Source organism: Pelobates fuscus, chromosome 10, assembly GCF_036172605.1.
Source record: "Pelobates fuscus isolate aPelFus1 chromosome 10, aPelFus1.pri, whole genome shotgun sequence".
NCBI classification, from domain to species: domain Eukaryota; kingdom Metazoa; phylum Chordata; class Amphibia; order Anura; family Pelobatidae; genus Pelobates; species Pelobates fuscus.
Window position 1 is genome coordinate 149,347,094 of NC_086326.1, and position 24,825 is coordinate 149,371,918.

The following is a 24,825-nucleotide window of genomic DNA, read 5'->3' on the forward strand; positions in this document are numbered from 1 at the left end:
GTTAAGCAGACAGCTGGCCAAGTTCCTGTAGTTTGTTAACCCCACAGGGACGACTCGTCCATCCCCACTTGTGTTAAGTGACACATACAGGCAATTAGTGTGAAGCCAGGGGAAGCATGTAGGACAGGTTACAGAAGACAACTGAAAAAAAATCTACACTGTGTATAACTGGTCTGCTGAGCATTTTAAACCTTTTTCAGGCTATGCTAAACTAACTTATCTGGTGTATTCTGATAAAAAAAAGCGTGACCACAGCCATAAATGCACATATACTGAGCACTATGCATTGTACGGAGACCTTTGCAATAGCCTGAGCTGCGGTAGCTCGCCATACAATTACAAAGGGTCCCACCCAGTACACTATAAAAAGTCCTCCTGCAGCATAACAGAGTTAACCTGAACGCTTTGATCCCAGCTAATCAAAGATTATAATAAGGAGTCTATGCACCACATCCACTACAGCGTGTAACTAGGTTTCTGTCAAACCATTTGACAGCGTTTTGATGAAAAATAAAAAAAAATGGGCTCTCCACAGCACCTACAGACCTTCTGCATTATTAAAGGGTTACTCTAAGAATCTTGATCACTCCAGTGGGAAGTATCTAACAACAACCCACTGAAAACATATAAAATAAGAGAAATTTAAATATAAGCTTTTTATAGTATTACGGGTGGAATCACTTCACTGTGTAATATTATCCAAGCCAGATGGTGAGAACGCCATTATCTGTCATGACAAGTTCACTTTAATATCAGTTCAATCCAACCTAAACAGCAGTGGTAGATAGAGTGCTGGGGGTAGGGTAGATCTCTGCTGACAATCCATATCCAGGATTTGGCAATACTGCTGCTTTATAGGAGATCGAAGCACAATGCATTACATTCTCACTGTGCTGAAGCTGCTCATATAAAGACTAAATGTACCCTGTAGGGTTACTGCTAGGAGTAGGGTTTACGTGTGATTAGCAGCAACACAGTCACGTTTAACATTCAGTAAAACATTTATGGCAGGTGTTCGGTTTGGGGGACTTAGGGTTAGGGGATACTTGCCTAAAATATTGACAGTAACTCCCACTGTCAATGAGCAGCTGCACTGTGTATGTGCTGTACAAGATCCAGCCCAGTTCCGGGCAAAGTTATAATGCCTTTATGATGTCACAAAGTGTGCAAACTCTCACCACATTGAGCTGTATGGAGAGTTTCACAATAATTCAGTTCCCCTGCAGAGATCAGGAAGGTAGAGAAGCCTGGAAAAAAGAAAAGCCAAGATCTCTGACCCAGAAAGGAGCCTAATACCACCTACATGTTTATTACTAACCTGGGCCAGTATTCAAAAGACTATCCTGCAGGTGGCTCCTGACATACGGCTCTTCCCCTCGCTCAATCGCTGATATAATCAAAGGCGTCATGTGAATCCTTCCTGTATTTAACGGGACACATTATTAACAATTAGAATTTAAAGATCTTCCAAGCGATACACATTTATTATGATTACGATGAGTTAGGAACATATGTGAAGAAATGTCAATTTGTCCCAGATATGAATATGTTCTTATGAGAAAGATTTCCTCTAAATAGGGTGACGTTTTCTTACCCAGAGAGCTGAGGGTCTGGTAATTCTCCATCATCACATCCCGGTAAAGCTCCTTCTCTTCATAATTTAAATAGTCCCACTCCTCCTCGGAGAAGTAAACGGCCACTTCCTTAAATTCGCATTGTACCTAAAGAAGAAATGTCATTGTTACAGATCATCAACCTACAACAGGATTAATCAGCCAGACATAAACTATAATTATTACACATTATGGCCTCAATTTAATTGTTTTGGCTAAGCTTTTCAAATGATCATAATATATAAAAAAAAAGTCAAGCAGCCGAGCAGAGTAGCCGCACTGAGGGAGAGCTCCGGGCATTTGCCTAAATCTATACCCGCTGGAGAGGCCAAAACACCAAAAAACGTAACTGCTATCCTAGCACCGTTATGGACCGAAAAACCAAATGAATTAAAAGCAGGCAAACCGTGTCCAGGCCTGCATATGGGAGACCTCCTGCGCCAAGCAAACAACGTGGTGGGACTCAAAATGGCTGCGAGCCCCGAGGCCTACTTGGAATACTTCGACAATTTCTCCCTCGAAGAAGAGATGGAAGCCCCGCCGCTTATAAAGCCACCAGACCTGGCACCGCGGGGCCCAGACATAGCACCAGTCACAACTGAATTACTTAAATCTCTCCTAGCGGACCTACAGACACACATACTGTCAGACATGGCAGAGATCCGCTGTCAGTATATTTATATCAGCAGACATTTTGTGTTAAGACAGAAATTAAAAGTGTATACTGCCAGTCACTCTAAGAATAGAGTTGACTCCATTTTTGTATTACCAGGCTAAGACAGACACAAGATTTCTTTCTATCACTCTATTCATTCGGTCTGAACTAAGGAATACGACTTATGTAAACAAGACAAGTGATAAGGCAGGATGTCTAACAGCAAAAATGGGGAGGAATGTAACTAACCCAGAGACAAATGTATACATGATTATATATACATATACACACTATCCACTTATAATTTACTATATTATATTAACCATATATAATTAGTATTATGTTAATAATATAGAATATTCATGGATATAATATAAATGAAGAAATATCATATTATTTACTAATGTTAGTGGAGTATAAACAATCTTAAACACAGTTTCACACAAGAAAACCAGACACCAATGACAGATAACACTAAGTAATTTCACTTACTAAAAAAATAACGGAACATTACTAGTTCCATTGTAAGAAAAGGGTGAAAGTAAGGTTAGGAGGTGTCAATTCTAAAATTATGACAACAAATTTCAGACACCAAGATTGGTATAAGAGTGAACCAATGCTTTGAAGTGACATGTCTTTGATGGACGGCTATCCATAAAGATAACCAACAATTACAAACACATCACCAATTTCAGTTAACCCATTAAGCAAAAAGGCAAATGGATCCCCTGACAAGAATTTTTGGTGACGTAATTGTGCCACCTACTGACCAAAATCTAGATGCTAGTCTGTAGGGAAGACACACCTACAGTTCCCTATTGGTCCTATCAACTAGTGACGTGCAGAGAGTTTTCCCCTTTAAAAAGTAAGGACAAAGGGAAGAGAGGGGGATTAGGGCTCTTTGAAACATATTCTGACTCTCAAACTCTCGGGGACTTACACATTCTGACTCTTGGACTGTACTCAAGAAACTCTCACTCTCTTGGACTCACCTAATTCTTACTATTACCTTTTCCAACTAACAACTCCAGAACTCTGAAAACTTGTATCTATTTCCATACAATCCTCAGCATTCAAAATTCCTGGGACATATCTAAACATCTGATAGAAAATCTACAACCTAACTGGTATTTATGCTGGTTTTATTTAATTAAATTAATGAATTTTGGGGGGGGCGTGGCCGACCGCCGAGCAACCTGGCAGCATAGGAATTTGCTCCGGCACCCGGACTCTCAAAATCCGAAGACATCGTCTCCCAGAGCTTAGGAAATTCCCCAAAAATACGGGATGGCGAACACAAAAGGGAAGAAGAACACACAGAAAGCTGAAAAACTGAACTTTTTCGCCAATAAAAATGTAAACTGTCCAGAAATCGAGCGCGGCCCGACCCAAGATGGCGCCGACGACCTAACGGCGGGAAACCTCCTGACTACAGGAACGGCTCGTGAAATACAAGAAAACCTGACTAAAGCTTACCTGGATGAAGCGATGAATACTATGGCTGACAAACTTATACAAACATGGCAATCCTCCATAGGACAGCTCCGCAAAGAAGTCCAGGACATTGGCAACAGAACCACGCATGTGGAAACTAAATTAAGCGAGTATGCAACTGCGCATAATGACATGGCCGACCATGTCACGAGGCTAGAACATAAAATAGAAACAATGGAAGCACGCATGGCAGATGCTGAAGACCGCTCACGGAGAAACAATATCAGGCTACGAGGCGTCCCAGAGACCATCATGCCGAATGACCTGCAAGCCTATGTACAGGGCCTATTACGGGCATATGCCCCAGACATACCTACGGATATGTTCTTAATCGACCGAATACATAGAGTGCCCAAACCACGAAACCTACCGGACTCCGTCCCACGAGATGTACTGCTGAGGGCACATTACTGCCATATAAAAGAGGCAGTGATGCGCGCCAGCAGGAGCCGTACAGAACCGCCTGCGACATATACAACGATCAAGATTTTGGCTGACTTATCCGCGGCGACCCTCAGACGTAGAAGAGAATTCCACCCGGTGACAGAGGAGCTGCGTCGCGCTGGGATCAGGTACCGATGGGGATACCCCACCAAACTTTTAATCACCAAGAACGGCGAGCTCAAACTGGCCCACACGCCGGATGAAGGTACCCGACTACTGAGAGAATGGGGGCTCCCATCGAACTCTCCTACGACTCAAGCTAGCCCGACTGAACGCCTAACCCCGGAATGGCGCCAAGTCCCAGCGCGGAACAAATCTCCATAAACTATCCAGAGAACTAGGCCGTTAAGGCCATTACCGGAGACACGTGAGACGATACTATCTATCTTTAATCTGTGTTTATAAGTTACTAGTTAAGCTATATGAAGTTATCTGCTTTGATTAAGCAATTTATCCCTAATACAACTAATATATACTGTGCATGCTCTATTAGATGTTGGCGGGTGAGGGTCCCTTATAAATAACTGTTATGCTGACTACAGAGTAATAAGGGGGACCTATATGGTACAGATGGAGATGAGATCAGCAACTTGGGGCGCCTCTGCTGTCCACCCCAACACGGTACTTAATACTGCTAGATATGTACCAGGAGAGTAGTCCATAACTGCGCAGGGTACATTAGGATTGTGCTGATAAACAGGTCAATATGTATAAAAAGATGCATATAATGTATTTGAATGCTTGATAAGGAATAACGGTTCCCCACAAGAATGCTCAACAGGCACATATTTGTCACAACACTTAGCATGAACACCCTCTGTTGTAGGAGAAACATTGCATGTTATAAAACGAAAGCACAAAACAGTGATAAACCTGTGACGTCACGCGCACATAGGGTGCCATAGTTGACAAGTCCTGCCCAAGGGGACTGTACTACCCACACCCCAACGGCATCATAGTATGCTCCCGCAAGCTAGAATATGCATGTAATGCGATAGCAAAACACCGCAAACACAAACACAGTGGTGGAGAGAATGATGCAGAGGATTAGAGCGATAAGCTGCAAAACGCTCCACTAAACCTTCGCCTGTGACAGGTTCACCCTCCCCTAGTGTACACCAGCCAGCACAATAGAGCAATATGTATACCATAGATCTGTGGAGACATAACCAACATGTAAATAAGAGAGCCCGACGGCCATTCACTCAGAGACGCCGATGCAGCGTCCTTCCCCCGTGGCACGAGGCCACAATGCCATGACCCACGCTTGGGTCCCATTGTATATACTTTGTTTTTTACCCTTCCCTCTCCACATCCCTCCTAAAACTCCCGAACCCAGGTATAACAATGTAAATACGCAGGTGCACACCATGGAACACACCAAACAAATTTTACTCATCCCGCATTCCTCTATAGACAATGCGGCATTGCAAACGAGCACTCTGTATCATCTACCCATCATATGAACATATACTCACATAACTGCAGGGGACTGAACACCCCACACAAGAGGCGCATGGTACTAGAGGAAGCCAAGAAAATTCAGGCGGACATCGTCTGCCTACAAGAGACCCACTTTGTCAATTCCAGGGTACCCAATTTTGGCACACAACACTTCCCTCACCAATATCATGCAACCCACTCCTCTAAATCGAGAGGGGCCTCAATCCTCCTTCATTCCTCCTTAACAGTCGAAACACTAAGCATAACTAAGGACAAACAGGGTAGATATGTAATACTGCATTGCCTCATTAATAACTTGCAATACACCATAGTCAGTTTCTACGCTCCCAACATCCACCAACGCAATTTCTTACACAAGGTGCTCTCTGCACTCCCGTCTACCCAGTCTGCACCACTCGTTCTCTGTGGAGATCTAAATCATCCCCTCGACCCGAATATGGATACTACACTGCACCCCACAACACCTAGACATAAAACACTCAAGACACAAAGCAAAGCAATTACTAAACTGTTAGGGGACTATGGTCTCTATGACTCCTGGAGATTAGGCCATCCTTCTGAGAAATCGTTTTCCTTCTATTCCGCCGTACATAAATCATATTCCAGAATAGACTTCATTTTCCTAACAGGCACATTACTCCCCAGACTGACAGACAGTGAGATTAAAGATATCACGTGGTCAGACCATGCCCCAACAGTAGTAAAACTGACTGAGGCATACCAACACAGAGGAAGGCCGCCATGGCGATTAAATGACTCGCTCCTAAATGATCAGGCATTCTCCAAAACACTAACAGAAGCCCTATCAACGTATTTCCAAATAAATGATACACCAGATGTTCAACCACCCACCGTGTGGCAAGCCCATAAGGCGGTCATCAGGGGGCTTCTCATTAGCAGGGCCTCCTATCTCAATAAGAAAGCGCAGCAGGACCACCTGGATATGCTGCGCACCCTGAGAGACAAAACAGCGGCAAATATAACAAACCCCACTCCTCAACTTGCAAAGGAAATCCAAGATACCATAACAAGCATTAACAATGTAGCAATCTCCAAAACTGCACACATATTACACAAACTGAAACAAACCTCGTACTCACAGGGCAATAAAGCAGGCAAACATCTAGCGGCCCTGCTGCGTCAAAAACAGTCTAATGCTAAAATCCCATTCCTGCTCTCGACCCAAGGCACTAAGATTCATAACCCACAGGACATCAATGACACAATGGCAGACTACTACCATACATTATACAATCTCAAAGATGATCCTGACCTCCACCAACCCACACCTATGGAAATTCAAACTTTCCTACAAATGTCCTCACTCCCAACATTAACAAACCAACAAATATCAATACTACAAAACCCAGTCACACAAGAGGAAATACAACAGGCTATACACTCACTTCCCCATGGCAAATCACCGGGACCAGACGGACTCACAAACTCCTATTACAAAACAATGGCGACAACCCTCACCCCATACTTAGAAAAAACCTTTAATCACGTCCTCACGACAGGTCACATACCCCAAGAAATGCTGATGGCACATGTAGCTACGTTACCCAAGCCAGGGAAACCCCCCATTAAGAGCCAAAACTTAAGACCAATCTCCTTGCTTAATACAGACATTAAATTATTGGCTAAAATCTTTTCCAACAGACTGACGAACATCATCCCAACCCTAATTCATGAAGACCAAGTAGGATTCGTTAGTGGAAGGCAGGGAGCAGACGGAACCCGAAAAGTCCTGGATCTACTCCAGGGGCGGCGCGGGGGCGGGGCCCAGTGCATCATGCTGTCACTTGATGCTGAAAAAGCTTTTGACAGGCTGCACTGGCCCTTCCTCCAAGCTGTCCTGATCAAATACGGCTTCCCGGACACTTTCTTAAGGCTGATAGGAGCCCTATACTCTAGGCCAACGGCGAAAGTTACTAATGGAGGATTTAGCTCCAAACAATTCCACATCACCAATGGGTCGCGACAAGGCTGTCCATTGTCACCCCTCCTTTATATACTTTCACTGGAACCCCTGACACAACTTATTAGAGACAATCCCAACATTCACGGCATCACTAAAAACGGAGAGGAACACAAAATCACACTTTTCGCAGATGACATTCTTTTGACTTTGGAGCAACCACACATATCCTTGCCTAACTTTCACCATATACTAACTCAATATAGCAAATGCTCCTATTACAAACTCAACATAAGCAAGACGCAAGCAATGGGTATAAATATCCCGACGGAGGACTTGCAGAGACTACGTACTTCCTTCAAATATGATTGGCGCAGCGACCATTTGAAGTTCCTAGGAATTAACATCACCCTAAACCTAGCAAACCTTTACAAAACAAACTATCAGAAACAATTGATTGAAATAAAAAATGTATTGCTCAGCTGGAAGAGCAAATACATGTCCTGGTCAGGAAGAATTGCTGCAATTAAAATGATTATAGTGCCCAAATTACAATACCTATTTAGGACGCTACCCATAAAAATACCATACAAATTTATACAAGAGGCCCAACAGGTACTATTAAATTTTATATGGAACAAACGAAAAGCACGAGTAGCGAAAAACACACTATACATGCCACGTAAACAAGGGGGAATGGGAGTACCCAACCTAGACAGCTACTACAGGGCGGCCGTCTTAAGCCCCCTATTAGTGGCCTGCAACAGAGATCACCCAACCCAATGGATGTCACTGGAGGCGCACCACTCTCACAACATACCCATCAATATACTAGCATGGCTTCCCCAAAACCACAGACCAACCATGACCAAACTGCTCCCGACCACAGCCCTTACTCTGTCCATATGGGACAAATACTGCCGCACTATGGGTTGGACGGGCAAGATATCACCCGCCATGCCTATAAAAGCACTGCACTACATGATACCGAACTTCAATTATGCCTTGTGGCACCGGCATGGAGTGATACACCTACACCAGCTACTTCGGGAAAATACACTTAGACATCTCACTGACTTAACAACCTCATATAATCTGCCTCAGGCTGCTTCATTCCCCTACATGCAGCTACAATCATGGCTCCGCAAGCAAACTCTGACCGGAACTCATAATGTACAGGGGCTACAGCTGACGATGGTAGAAAAGATATGCTCACGTCTCTCAACCCCCAAAAGGCTGATATCGATATTATATCAAACGATGCACCCTCCAAAAGACCACGCAAAGCTCTCATTTATTAGAGCATAGGAAAGGGAATTTGGATACGCTCTAAATGAGCAACAATGGAAAGAGATCCTCCTTGCACATCCCACACTATCTAAATGCATATCCCATATGGAACTAAACCGGAAAATTTTATATAGGTGGTATCTAGTACCCACACGCTTAAAAACCGCATACCCGCAGGCATCAGACCTATGTTGGAGATGCCAACAGCACAAAGGCACGATGCTCCACATCTGGTGGAACTGTCCCTTATTAAAACCATTCTGGGTTAACATAACTAACATTATACAAGACAGCGCAAAAATACTACTACCCCACAAACCAGAAACATACCTCCTCCAACTTCTTCCCACAGGGTTGCTGAGCAGGCAAAAATATCTAATATACCATATACTTCTGGCTGCACTGACAGTCATCAGTAGACATTGGAAATCGAATATCCCACCTACGATATCGGAATGCATACAAACAATAGACACAACCAAACGTTACGAACTAGCAGCCAGACGATCAGATAACCATAAAAAAGTCTGGCCACAGGCTTGGAAAGCCTGGCAATCATACATGGACAATAAAGATAAACCCTCCAAATGAGACAATAGCGGCACATATCTACGAATCGACAGCTGTGCCCCTCAAAACATAAAATTGTAATCTATTGCTCAATGTGTACAAGCATAGGCATCACGAACAACAATGATTAGATTGCAACTCACAACAAATATGCGAGAAAAACTGATGGTCCTGCAGAAGAAGCCACCAGCAGTCACATACCTGGGAAATCCCCCCCCCCCCTCCTCTTCTTCTTTTCTCTCCCCCCCCCCCCCTTTTTTTTTTTTCCTGTTACATTTCCCCCATTTTCACAAAGCCACTCCAAGTTTACCTTTCCTAGTGGCATATGGACATTACATTTTTAAACCCCTTTGCTACAACTACGCACGGACGAATAAACACCCCACAGGGTCACGCACGAGCCCATTTGGGCACTGGGTAATACAAAATAGTGAAACCATCTACAGTATCACGGGATTACTTATCAAAGGGTTGTAGCTAAATATCCATGTGGAATGTTAACAAGACAAGATGTATGTGATATGTATGTGATATGTAAATTGTTAGCCACTACTTCCCTACTCTCCCTTTCTCTTCTGATAAAAAAAAAAAAAAATTAATGAATTTTTCCTAATCGCAGGAATATATATATATATCTGGATAAATCTTGGTCAGGTTTCAATTATTAGAAATCATAATTAGCGGAGGAATATATGGTTATAGAAATTCCATTCCTGCAGGTGGAATAAAGATAACGATATATTAACGGTAAATTTGTCAAATGTTAGCGTACCAATTTTTTATCCAGATGTATTGACTTGTTCTGATATAAGATCGTGAATCTTCTTTAGGAAAGTTAAAATTCTGCAAACGTAAAATCTGGTAGAATTATTCTTATTGGATGGACAGAGGAATGGTCAAATGATCTGGTATGAACATTACTTTAATTGTAAAATTGCAATATAATAGGATATCTTGCCTATTAGGATTGTAGCCAGCAATGGAAGTGTTAATTCAGTGTGATCGGACTGTCAGCCAAAGATTTTATTGCTTTACGCTGCACTGCTGTTAAGTTCTGTCTTCTTTGTGAAGTGATTTCTAAACAGTGTCCTGTCGTAAATCTTAAACTGTTGACAACTGGTTGCTTTTAGCTGTTTACATAGCCAAGTGCTGCCATATTTCAGTTAGCACCATATAGGCGTATAAATGTTGAGACTACCTAATCGAATACTATAATAGCCAGGCACCCCAGTTTTACCCTGACACTCCCAACTTCCCTTGCATATCCTCGTACCATAGAAGACGGGGCGGTCTTGGATGCTCCTAATCATCAACGACATACGTATCCCTCACCAGCAGAGTATTAATAAAGATAAAACCTTCATCCCACAGCACGAGTTTCACTAACTGCTAGAACTACAAATTATGTTTGACACCTATCATTGTTTTACCTGTCATGTACACACTAATTGTGAAGGACTTCCCTCAACTCGTTCGGTTGTTTCCCCTCCCTACTGATTCATTCCCTGGATTCGTTTTGTTTAATTGTTTTATTTAATTTTTATTGTTCGGTAAAATATTCGTTTTACCGAATGAAGACCACCCTGGGTACCAATTAGAACATGGAACGTGTAACTGCACGAAAACCGCGAGTTAATTGAATGCTCCTAGGTGGCCACCATTTCGTGCATACGAACGCACGTAGTGAGAACAATGGACGGCGGCCATCTTAACTCCCAAACGCGGCCAGCGGCATTTGGTCGTCGAGTGCCTGGAACGGTTTTCGGCATGGCACTCGCACGAACACTCGGTACCCATGGAAGTCCCATACAAACTACTTCCACATACAGCAGAAGAACGGCGTTCAGGAGTTTCAAACAGTTGAACGAGAGGAGCATTCTCCACGAATCACCTTTACTCTATCTATGGCGGTTTTCGTGCAAATCCATCCGAACGGAGACCGGCTCTTGCTACTGATTCTGTGGAACTCTGAGTCGGATACAACCTCGTGGCGAGACGGTCAAACTTCCACACGGTTTGGGTGACACTCCAAAAGTACCGAATGGATTTTCATGAATTTTGGATATGTTGCTCACATCATCCTCAGCTACCCAGGGATATGGTTTTTATATAGTTATGATATGTATGAAGTATATTTTTGTAATTAATGGCAAATCCTGTCTGTGGTATGAAACCAAAAATAAAGAATTAAAAAAAATAAAAAAATAAAAACTTTTAGAATTATTTATCTACAAAAACTCCTGTCAAGATTTACTCCAACCTCATCTTCTTGTGGAAGTGGTCATGGAGCGAGCAATCTGCATGTGCTGTGTTTCCGCTAGAAACGCTGCCTAAGTAGAGATATCTTCATTTTTGTGTCAGTGTCTAGGTGTACGCACGCAATGGGAAGCCCTTTGGACTGGGTGTGCGCAACTTGCATTCACTGTCTCACAATGTGCTTCGATACTCCCTTTCTTCCTCCACCAATGACAGTCCTCTCCTGAATCCATACTCCTTCTCACCTTCTCCTGAATCCATACTCCCTCTCTCCTTCCATTAGTGACAGCCCTCTCCTGAATCAATACTCCCTCTCTCCTTCCATTAGTGACAGCCCTCTCCTGAATCAATACTCCCTCTCTCCTTCCATTAGTGACAGCCCTCTCCTGAATCAATACTCCCTCTCTCCTTCCATTAGTGACAGCCCTCTCCTGAATCAATACTCCCTCTCTCTTTCCATAAATGACAGCCATCTCCTGAATCAATACTCCCTCTCTCCTTCCATTAGTGACAGCCCTCTCCTGAATCAATACTCCCTCTCTCCTTCCATTAGTGACAGCCCTCTCCTGAATCAATACTCCCTCTCTCCTTCCATTAGTGACATCCCTCTCCTGAATCAATACTCCCTCTCTCCTTCCATTAGTGACAGCCCTCTCCTGAATTTATACTCCCTCTCTCCTTCCATTAGTGACAGCCCTCTCCTGAATCAATACTCCCTCTCTCCTTCCATTAATGACAGCCCTCTCCTGAATCAATACTCCCTCTCTCTTTCCATAAATGACAGCCATCTCCTGAATCAATACTCCCTCTCTCCTTCCATTAGTGACAGCCCTCTCCTGAATCAATACTCCCTCTCTCCTTCCATTAGTGACAGCCCTCTCCTGAATCAATACTCCCTCTCTCCTTCCATTAGTGACAGCCCTCTCCTGAATCAATACTCCCTCTCTCCTTCCATTAGTGACAGCCCTCTCCTGAATCAATACTCTCTCTCTCCTTCCATTAGTGACATCCCTCTCCTGAATCAATACTCCCTCTCTCCTTCCATTAGTGACAGCCCTCTCCTGAATCAATACTCCCTCTCTCCTTCCATTAGTGACATCCCTCTCCTGAATCAATACTCCCTCTCTCCTTCCATTAGTGACAGCCCTCTCCTGAATTTATACTCCCTCTCTCCTTCCATTAGTGACAGCCCTCTCCTGAATCAATACTCCCTCTCTCCTTCCATTAGTGACAGCCCTCTCCTGAATCAATACTCCCTCTCTCCTTCCATTAGTGACAGCCCTCTCCTGAATCAATACTCCCTCTCTCCTTCCATTAATGACAGCCCTCTCCTGAATCAATACTCCCTCTCTCCTTCCATTAGTGACAGCCCTCTCCTGAATCAATACTCCCTCTCTCCTTCCATTAGTGACAGCCCTCTCCTGAATCAATACTCCCTCTCTCCTTCCATTAGTGACAGCCCTCTCCTGAATCAATACTCCCTCTCTCCTTCCATTAGTGACAGCCCTCTCCTGAATGAATACTCCCTCTATCCTTCCATTAGTGACAGCCCTCTCCTGAATCAATACTCCCTCTCTCCTTCCATTAGTGACGGCCCTCTCCTGAATTAATACTCCCTCTCTCCTTCCATTAGTGACAGCCCTCTCCTGAATCAATACTCCCTCTCTCCTTCCATTAGTGACAGCCCTCTCCTGAATCAATACTCCCTCTCTCCTTCCATTAGTGACAGCCCTCTCCTGAATCAATACTCCCTCTCTCCTTCCATTAGTGACAGCCCTCTCCTGAATCAATACTCCCTCTCTCCTTCCATTAGTGACAGCCCTCTCCTGAATCAATACTCCCTCTCTCCTTCCATTAATGACAGCCCTCTCCTGAATCAATACTCCCTCTCTCCTTCCATTAGTGACAGCCCTCTCCTGAATCAATACTCCCTCTCTCCTTCCATTAGTGACAGCCCTCTCCTAAATTAATACTCCCTCTCTCCTTCCATTAGTGACAGCCCTCTCCTAAATTAATACTCCCTCTCTCCTTCCATTAGTGACAGCCCTCTCCTAAATCAATACTCCCTCTCTCCTTCCATTAGTGACAGCCCTCTCCTGAATTAATACTCCCTCTATCCTTCCATTAGTGACAGCCCTCTCCTGAATCAATACTCCCTCTCTCCTTCCATTAGTGACAGCCCTCTCCTGAATCAATACTCCCTCTCTCCTTCCATTAGTGACAGCCCTCTCCTGAATCAATACTCCCTCTATCCTTCCATTAGTGACAGCCCTCTCCTAAATCAATACTCCCTCTCTCCTTCCATTAGTGACAGCCTGTGAAGAAATGACTATATTGTTCGGTATTTTTTTTGCATAGTTCTTGCTTTTTTGTGTATTTTTCATTCGGCAGATGGGACTGCCGAACAGAGACCACCCCTGGCTCACTTAACTTCAAAGCCGGCATCACTTTCACCCTCTATGTGTGCGGTCAGCGTTCGTACTGTCGAACGCCACGTGGCAGAGAAAACCGCGGCCATCTTTTTTTCGTCAAACAAAGGCAGCGGGACTTGGTCGTCGAGTGTCTGGAACTAAAATCGGACACTCGACTTCCCAAACACCGGTCTCAATCATACGAACGCTGGAACTAGTGATACCGATTAGCTAGGAGAGCGCTATTCGGTACAAATATGCACACGAATGAGGGGAACAATCGCTGCTAGGAGCCAGGGGAATTCATTCGGTACTTTTATGCATTTTTTTCCCTTTTTCTGAAGTGACCGGCAAAACCACACGAACCTCTGGAACTATTTTGGGCAGTCCACCCACAGTGAACCGGTCACAAAGGACTTCCATACTTTTTGCGAACCCCTGAACCGATCCGGGTGAAATTTGGATATGTTGGTCCCCCGGATCGGGGCTATCAGGGGACATAGTATTTGTGGGGATACCCCAGGTATAAAGGGGTGTTCCAGAAATTGGGGAAAATAGTGAATTTTCAGCCTGGAGATAATTAGGTTGTTACTATATCAGACCTGATTATCTCCAGGACTAGGGGAGGGAACTGCCTGTTTGTATTGGGTGTGTTTTATATTTTTACTGTTCGGGATTGGATAAATGTTACTCCTCCCTGTGGGATGTCCCCTTGCATGGGGACCTGCATAAAAAGCCATGTGTGTGAATAAACGTTAGTTCTGCTTGTATCCTGAACCTGGACTCTGACTGTTATTTGGAATTCGTATGCTGTAACAAGGGAATTATCTTATGCAGCTGTTATATTCCGTATGGATTTCGTTTCCTGTAACTACCGAACCGAACTCTCGCTACCTTAGGCTCTGACTTTCCGGGAGGAAACTACCGAACTCGGTTTGGCTAAACTTGGTTTCCTTACAACTGGTGGCAAGCGGAGGGATTCGAATCCCGAATGGACATTGCAAAACAAGCAAGGGAATGAATGGCTCAGCAGTACCAGCTACTTAAAAGAACCACACTAAAGGATTTACTGGAAGCTCGAGGCAGAGTGGCAAGTAACAAGACAAAAGCCACGTTAATTGCAGAATTAATGCAGAGCGATAATACCAGCAATACAGAAATGGATCAAGAGGAAGAAAACGTGATGCAAAAGGACATCCGATGGATGCTCAGTCTGTTGGGACCCAGCCCAACTACAGAGGCGGTTCTGCAGGTCATGGCACAAGCCAGACAATCGCAAAAAGAGCGAGAGGACCGGGACAGACCGCCACAAGGAGATTTAATACATTCCCCGGGAAGTACTGGGGAAATACCAAAGAAGGTAAATTATGCAGCCTTTAAATCTTTTAATGACAATGAGATGGAAATTGACAGTTACTTGCAAGACTTTGAACGCCAATGTGCACTGGAGGGATTAGACTCCACGAAATGGGCTGCAGTCATTAGCAGTAAATTGTCAGGTAGAGCAGCCGAGGCGCTGCGAGCAGTACCTGAGGGGGACATACATAATTATGAAAAAATAAAAGACATTTTGTTGGCCAGATATGCTGTAACTCCGGAGGCATACCGGAAAAAGTTTAGAGATCTGAGGAAGACTGGGAGAGATTCCCATACGGAATGGGCGTTTCGGCTACAACGGGCGGCCCGCAATTGGATGAAGGGCTGCCAAGCAACCACTCTGGAGGATGCTTTGCAACTGATGTTACTGGAGCAATTTTTTAATCACTCTGCAGAGGACATAAAAGACTGGGTTAAAGATAGAAAACCAAAAACTGTGGAGGAAGCCGCCAGGCTAGCGGATGAGTACCAGGATAACCGGAGGAAGGAGCAAGGGGTGAGCAGACCACCTTTTAAGCCTCACTACACGGCTCCAACAACCCCTACTCCTCCTAGACCCTCCATGAGTAACCCCTCACCGAACCCCGCAAACACACCTCGACCCCCTGCAGTGTGCCATTATTGCAAGCAACCAGGACATTATAAAAATCAGTGCCCTCGCTTAAACCGGGGAAGCTGGGAAAGGCAACCCCCACAACAACCCAAGGCAGCTGCTCATTGTGTGCAGCAAGAAAGCACAACCGGTGTCCCTAACCAAGAAGAACAGTGGAGTGTGTTACACGAGGTCAACCCAGTGCAAGCTGGGGGTGACAACCGGGACCACCACCGCCAATGGATTACCGTAGATGGCGTGGGGGCCCGGGCTCTGAGAGACTCTGGGGCTACTTTGACTGTGGTGCAACCTCACACGATCAGAGCGCAAGCTCGCACCGGACGCACAGTCGCTGTGAGGGTGGCTGGGGGTGCTATCCACAAACTGCCCACCGCCAATATCCTTGTTGATTGGGGTTCTGGGTCCAAACAACTGGAGGTTGGGATTATGCAAGAACTACCCGCCGAGGTTTTGTTGGGAAATGATGTGGGATGCTTGACCTCCCAACTAGCCCGAGACCCCCCTGCCGAGGCATACCCGGTTACCACCCGAGCTCAAGCCAGACTGGAAGCTCCGCTGCACTCTGAGGAAAACCAGGTAAGAGTCGAAATATCCCCCTTACTCGATCCTCCCTGTCCCTTCTGGGATACCCCCCAGGGGTTTGAACAAGAACAGCGTACCGACCCCACATTAGAGGGTTATAGGAAGGCAGCGGCCGTTACCCCAGGGAACAACCCGCACGAAAAGTTTGAGTGGTATAAGGGATTGCTGTATAGAGTGACCGAGGGGGTGGGACAGGGGGCCACCCAGGTCATCAAAAGACAGTTAATTGTACCCCGTAAATTCCGGGCTGAGTTGTTAAAACTCAGTCATGACATTCCCCTAGCAGGACATTTAGGGGTTAAAAAGACAAGGGACAGGTTAACCCAAACATTCTTCTGGCCCAGGGTCACCCAGGACCTCAAGTATTATTGCAGGACGTGCGACGTCTGCCAAAGGATAGGAAAAAGGGGAGACCTTCGGAAGGCCAAACTTCACCCCTTGCCCATTATAGAACAGCCCTTTCACCGAGTAGCGGTGGATTTAATAGGACCCCTCAGCCGACCCAGCCAGTCGGGCAAAAAGTTCATACTAACCGTGGTCGACTACGCCACTAGATACCCAGAGGCAGTCGCCCTCCCCAATATAGAGGCAGAAACCGTGGCAGAGGCCCTTATTCAAATATTCACCCGAGTAGGTTTCCCACAGGAGATCCTTTCTGATCGGGGAACTCAGTTCACAGCTACCCTGACACAACAATTGTGGCAGAGCTGTGGAGTGAAACCCCTGTTCAGCGCCCCGTACCATCCCCAGACTAACGGGCTCTGTGAACGTTTCAATGGCACTCTAAAACAGATGCTAAAAACCTTTACGGAGTCCCACAAGAATTGGGAAAAGTTCCTTCCCCACCTTCTGTTTGCCTACCGTGAGGTGCCCCAGGCCTCCACTGGGTTTTCCCCCTTCGAACTCCTGTACGGGAGAAAAGTTCGGGGCCCACTGGAGCTCGTACGGGAACACTGGGAGGGCAATACAGATGAGGGGGGAGTCCCTATCGTCCAGTATGTCCTGGAGTTCCGGGACCGTCTGCGGGCGCTCACCGCATCGGTTCGGGAGAACCTGCAGACGGCCCAGGAGGACCAGAGGAAATGGTACGATAGGGGAGCCCAAGATAGAGTGCTGGACTTAGGGCAGAAGGTATTGGCTTTGAGACCAGTTAAAAAGGATAAGCTGCAAGCAGCCTGGCAGGGACCATTCAAGGTAGTAGAACGGGTTAGCGAGACTACCTACATCGTGAGCAAATGCTCAGATGAAAGGCTGACCAAAGCCTTCCATGTGAATATGCTCAAACCATATTTTGAGAGAACAGAAGATGTGGGCGCCGTGTGTGCCCCCGCCACGGAAGATAGTGAGGGACTACCCCTCCCAGATTTACTAGACACCGCCCCCTGTACTATTGACCAAGTAAGCTTGGGTCAAAATTTAAACCCCCTAGAGAAGGGTGAGGCCACGCAACTGCTGCAGAGATACCGAGAGATGTTTTCAGCCACCCCCGGCTATACCTCCGCTGCGGTACACCGCGTGGAAACCCAGGGAGAGACGCCACTGCGGCAACAACCGTATCGGATCCCGGAAGCAGTGCGTGAGGGTATGCTCACCGAGTTAAGGGATATGTTACAGTTAGGGGTAATAGAACCCTCGCAAAGTCCTTGGGCCTCCCCGGTAGTACTAGTACCGAAGCGCGACGGCACCACGCGCTTCTGTGTAGACTATCGGAGGCTTAACGATCGTACCATAACAGACGCCTACCCCATGCCCAGAATAGATGAGCTCTTAGACCGTATGGCGGGGGGGAACTACTTGACTACCCTGGACCTGTGCAAAGGTTATTGGCAGATCCCCTTGGAGCCTGCGGCCATCCCCAAGTCGGCATTCGTCACCCCTTTCGGGCTATACCAATTCAAGGTTATGCCCTTTGGGATGAAGAATGCCCCGGCTACATTTCAGAGGATGGCCGATAGGCTCCTGGAGGGGTTTCAGGACTTCGCATGCGCGTATCTAGATGATATTGCCGTCTACAGCCGCACATGGGGAGACCATCTGGGTCATGTGTCCAGGGTACTCAAACGAATTCACCTCGCAGGGCTCACGTTAAAACCCGACAAATGTCACGTAGGACTAGCCGAGGTGCAGTATCTCGGCCACCAGGTGGGCTCCGGTAGACAGCGTCCAGAACCAGCTAAGGTAGAGGCCATAGCGAACTGGCCCCAACCTCGGACCAAAACCCAGGTACTAGCCTTCTTAGGGACGGCCGGTTATTATAGAAAGTTTGTCCCAGAGTACAGCGCCCTGGCCAAACCCCTCACCGACCTTACCAAGAAGGCCCTTCCCAAACAGGTTTCCTGGACCCCAGAGTGCACGGACGCTTTCCAGAAGCTTAAAGCGGCATTGAGTGAGGCTCCTGTGTTGGCAGCACCCGACTACACTAAACAATTTCTTGTACACACAGATGCCTCCATGTTCGGACTGGGAGCCGTGCTAAGCCAAGTGGGAACAGACGGCATGGAACACCCGGTGGCATACCTCAGCCGTAAACTGTTACCCCGAGAAGTCAGCTATGCCACCGTAGAAAAAGAATGCTTGGCCCTCGTGTGGGCACTCAAGAAGCTACAGCCCTATTTGTATGGGCGGGCATTTACCCTTATGACTGACCACAACCCCCTGGTATGGCTTAACCGGGTAGCTGGAGACAATCCCAGGCTATTGCGGTGGAGCCTAGCTCTTCAACCTTATAATTTTACTATGCAGTACCGACCCGGCAAACAAAATGGTAATGCGGATGGCCTGTCACGCCAGACCGAACTGGACTCCTAAACCTCTACTTTTCTCGGACATCCCCAAGCCAACCCGACAGGGTCTAGGCGGGTATGCCGACTTATGGACTTATAGGGGAGCAGTGTGAAGAAATGACTATATTGTTCGGTATTTTTTTTGCATAGTTCTTGCTTTTTTGTGTATTTTTCATTCGGCAGATGGGACTGCCGAACAGAGACCACCCCTGGCTCACTTAACTTCAAAGCCGGCATCACTTTCACCCTCTATGTGTGCGGTCAGCGTTCGTACTGTCGAACGCCACGTGGCAGAGAAAACCGCGGCCATCTTTTTTTCGTCAAACAAAGGCAGCGGGACTTGGTCGTCGAGTGTCTGGAACTAAAATCGGACACTCGACTTCCCAAACACCGGTCTCAATCATACGAACGCTGGAACTAGTGATACCGATTAGCTAGGTGTCACGGTAATATACCCCAACACGCAGGAATAGTTCACAGTCAAGAGACAAGAAACAGAGTTCGTCTACCGGACCTTAGAATGGCCGGACTAGGACGAGAGAAAGACAGAGTCAGAACAAGCCGAGGTCAAGGGAACTGAGAGACAGCGTAACGTAGAACAAGCCGAGGACTGGTACACAGAGGACAAAACAGCGGATAAGCAAGCAAGGATAAGGAGAGAGCGGAGTCAGGAACAAAGCCAAGGTCAAGCACCAAAAAACCAACTGAACGATACAAGCACTAAAGGGAACTGGACAGAAACCACGATAGGGCAAGGAGCAAGGGGAAACAGGTGAGTATAAAAACCCTAAGGTTCACTTTGATTGGCTCCTGTCATATCCACGCCCCCAAAACGTGAGTGAATGGGGAATGTGGCCTGACAGGGGCCAATGGGAGACTGATTCTAATTTAGTCTCCCACTGTCCCTTTAAGAGCGCGCCCGAGACGCGCGGCGCGCTCTTAGTGTCGGGCGGGACATGTGACCGCTTCTCGCGGTCACTGCCCGCCTGACTGATCCCATCGTTGGCTGAGCCGCGCGCGGCTCGTGCAGGAGCAGGACCGCGCGCGGCGAGAAGGGAGGACCCCGGCCGGCCCCTGGAGAGGGTAAGTACCGCTACAGTACCCCCCCCTGAAGACACGCCCACCGGGCGGGGAGGAGCAGGCCTGGCAGGAAAACGAGCGTGGAAAGAACGCACAAGGCGAGGAGCGTGAACAGCGTCAGCGGAAATCCAACTGCGTTCCTCAGGCCCATAGCCCTTCCAATGTACCAGATATTGGAGGCGACCCCGAAGCAAGCGAGAGTCAATTACAGCCGCCACTTCAAACTCCTCATGGCCCTCCACCGAAACCGGAGGAGGAGGGGGAATATGCCGAGTAAAACGGTTGCACAGGAGGGGTTTTAACAAGGAGGTATGAAACACGTTAGGAATGCGTAGATTTTTTGGAAGATCCAATGCATACGAGACAGGATTAACCACATGTAAGATACGAAAAGGACCAATAAAACGAGGGGCCAACTTCATAGAAGGCACACGAAGACGAATATTGCGAGTAGAAAGCCAAACCCGGTCTCCCACCGCATAGGATGGAGCCGCCCTGCGATGCTTGTCAGCGTGAACCTTCTGGCGAGCAGCTGAGGCCACCAAAGAACACTGAACCTGCTCCCAAGTATTACGTAGACTAGCCAAATGTTCGTCCAGAGCTGGCATGCCCTGTAAGGAGAATGCAGCTGGAAGAACCACGGGATGCCGGCCATAAACAACGTAAAAAGGGCTGTTACCGGAGGATTCATGAGCAGCATTATTACGAGCAAACTCAGCCCAAGGAAGCAGGTCAGCCCAATTGTTCTGATGGTGGGACACGAAACAGCGAAGATACTGCTCCAGAGATTGGTTGGCACGTTCAGCAGCTCCATTAGACTGGGGGTGGTAGGCTGAAGAAAACGAGAGGGAGATACCCATCTCTGCACAAAACGCTCTCCAGAATCTGGAAATAAACTGGCTACCCCTATCGGACACGATCGAAGTGGGAATCCCATGCAACCGAAACACCTCCCCGGCAAAGATAGAGGCAAGTTCCTTGGATGATGGCAATTTGACAAGAGACACAAAATGAGCCATCTTAGAAAAACGATACACAATCATCAGGATGACCGTTTTACCATTAGAGGGAGGTAATTCAACAATAAAATCCATGGATATATTGGACCATGGCCTCTCGGGTATGGGCAACGGATGCAACAACCCACAAGGAACTCTGTGGGAGGACTTCATACTGGCACAAGTGCTACAGGCATTAACGTAATCGGTGACGTCCTTGCGCAAGGAAGCCCACCAGAAATATCTAGAAACTGCTGAGACTGTCTTAGAAATACCAGGGTGTCCAGCAGTTCTAGTGTCATGATATAATGACAAGATGTCTCGTCTCTCTGGTATATCAACGAATAGCTTATCAGCAGGCCTCTCCTCAGGAGCCAAGTTTTGTTTAGCCTGAATAGTCTGTAAGAGAGAAGACGAAATAGAAAGAACAGTAGTCGCTATTATTCTGTCAGGCGGAATGACAGGGGTAACATCGACCTCGAGTTTGTCAGTAGTCTCGAATTGTCTGGACAGAGCGTCAGCTTTAGTATTACGATCACCCGGTCTGTAAGTGATTATGTAATTAAAACGAGACAAAAACAGAGACCACCTGGCCTGCCTAGAAGACAATCTTTTTGCTTCACTAAGGTATGAGAGGTTTTTGTGATCCGTTAAAATGAGGATAGGATCCCTGGTACCCTCTAGCAGATGTCTCCATTCCTTGAGCGCCAAAATGATAGCAAGGAGTTCACGATTGCCTACATCATAATTCCTCTCTGCTTTGGACATCTGTCTGGAAAAGAAGCCACAAGGGTGTAACGGCTTTTCAGGTGAATCTCTTTGAGACAAGATAGCACCTACCCCTATCTCAGAAGCATCAACCTCAAGAATAAAGGGCAGTGAAGGGACAGGATGCTGTAAAACAGGAGCAGAGGCAAATGTAGCTTTCAAGAATTCAAAGGCCTCGAGTGCTTCTGGTTTCCAGACATGAGTATTACCATCCTTCTTGGTCATTCTGGTTATAGGCGCTACAATGGCAGAAAACCCTTTAATAAAACGCCTATAATAATTAGAGAACCCCAGAAAACGCTGAATGGCTTTCAAACCCTGGGGCAGAGGCCATTCCATAATGGCAGACAGTTTCTTGGGATCCATACGAAAACCCTTGGCAGAGATTATATAACCCAAGAATTGGACTTCAGATTGATCAAATGAACATTTTTCGAGTTTGCAATAGAGACCGTTAACCAGAAGAGTTCTCAACACTAATTTAACATGCATGTGATGAGTCTGTAAATCATTAGAATAAATTAATATGTCGTCCAAGTATACTATAACGAATGTATGTATAAATTGACGTAGGACATCATTAATAAATTCTTGAAAAACTGCTGGGGCGTTACAAAGACCAAAGGGCATCACAGTGTACTCGTAGTGGCCACTCCTGGTATTGAAAGCAGTCTTCCACTCGTGATCCTTTTTGATACGTATGAGGTTGTAAGCACCCCTAAGGTCCAATTTAGTAAAAACTGTGGCCTGTTTAAGCCTATCAAAAAGTTCTGTGATCAAAGGTATGGGATACGCATTTTTGACGGTGATTTTATTAAGGCCCCTATAGTCAATACAAGGCCTTAATTCGCCATCTTTCTTAGACACAAAGAAGAACCCAGCCCCTGCCGGGGAAGAGGATCTTCTTATAAATCCCTTCTCTAGAGATTCCTTGATATATTCCTCCATAACCAGATTCTCCTGAGGAGATAAAGGATATATTCTCCCTTTGGGAGGCATCGTACCAGGTAATAAATTAATTGCACAATCGTAAGGCCTGTGAGGTGGCAATCTTTCAGCCTCCCTTTTATCAAAAACAGATTTAAGAGACAGGTACTGAGAGGGTATGATCGTAGGCACGGGAGGAATATGAGTAGAATTCAAAGGGGTGACTTTAACAACACAAGACTCTTGGCAAGAATCACTCCAAGAAACTATTTGTCCTGACTCCCAATCAATGGTGGGATTATGAGTACGTAACCAAGGATACCCTAACACGAGGTGAGAGGAAGGAGAAGTAATGATCTGAAACCGAATGGTCTCAGAGTGTAACACCCCTGTAGACATATGTAGGGTGTAACGGAGCTCCGTGTACCCCGACCGAGTACCCTCCATTGATGGATGCTCCTAGCGCTCTCAGAGGACTCCAAGCACTGCAGACGACACCACAACCACCGCAGGCTCCACAACCGCCGTAGCTTAACTGGAGCCGCGCCGTCTTCCTTCCACCCTGGAATGAACCTTCAGCATTCAGGACCGTGTGGGGAAGATCTCTCCTCCTGGAGAGCGTATCTGGAACAAGCTCTTAAAAGAGCTAAGTGATTAAGAGCTCAGGGGAATATGCAGAGCATAGCAATCCCCAGTGTGATATAGCAGTTCCCTCCAATAACGAGACACGGCTACGTATTGAGGGTCAGAAGAGGTCTGAGGACTGGAACACCCAGCCTGCTTTTTATTAGGATCAGGTACATACAGGACACTCCCAGGGGGAGGATGAAATTGACCAATCACATGCATGGTAACACCCCCACGTCTCCTCCCCTCAGATAAACACATAACCCAATTAAAACATACATTATTTTACCCAAGTTCTGGATGTACCCCAAAAACAGGGGGTACAGCTTTAAATCTGGTATCCTCAAATAGCCCTTGTTCAGGGGAACAGTCTGTCCAAAAATCAGCCCATTCGGATGGATGGTTCGGGAGATACAGAGCTCCAAAGTTTTGACCGACCGCACAGACCAACTAGCCGAAAATAGTTCCATGAGTTTTGGCCTTGCGGTCGGTCTCCGTTCGCACGGTAAAATAGACGAAATTCTTGCCATCCATTCGCATCTTTGTGGTCGCTAGAATCCCCATACTAAGTTAAGTATAACTACCGAACGGCCGGTCGTTCGGTAGTTTCCGTGCGTAATTCTGGATGTCTGGAGGTCTTAGCGGTATTCGCCTGTTTGTGCTTCCGATTTCAGTTCCATGCGTTCACAGGCAAACACCGCTGTTCGCACGCAAGATGGCCGCGAACACGTGGAAAAGTCCCGAAATGGCGGCCACCTATTCAGAGCACAAAGAATTCGCATGAAACCATACGAACGGCTGTATTCTCCAGTAATGGTATTCTCATGCAATATATTCGCCTAAATCCCCTGGCTGTTAGGTTATATTAGCAGTCCAAACCTACAGCATAGATAAAGGGAAAAAGACAGTCTAATACAAGTCCATATGCCTGAATACAGGGTTTACAGTGCAA

At 46.3% G+C, this 24,825-nt stretch overlaps 1 protein-coding gene across 1 annotated transcript in view; it reads right to left on the bottom strand.

Moving 5' to 3' along the window:
• Window positions 1-24,825, bottom strand: part of LOC134574862 (zinc finger protein 432-like) — a 90,087-nt gene that overhangs the window by 39,780 nt on the left and 25,482 nt on the right. Inside the window, 2 exon segments of the mRNA XM_063433914.1 lie at window positions 1,319-1,420; window positions 1,595-1,721. Coding sequence (XP_063289984.1) covers window positions 1,319-1,420; window positions 1,595-1,721 — 229 coding nt within the window.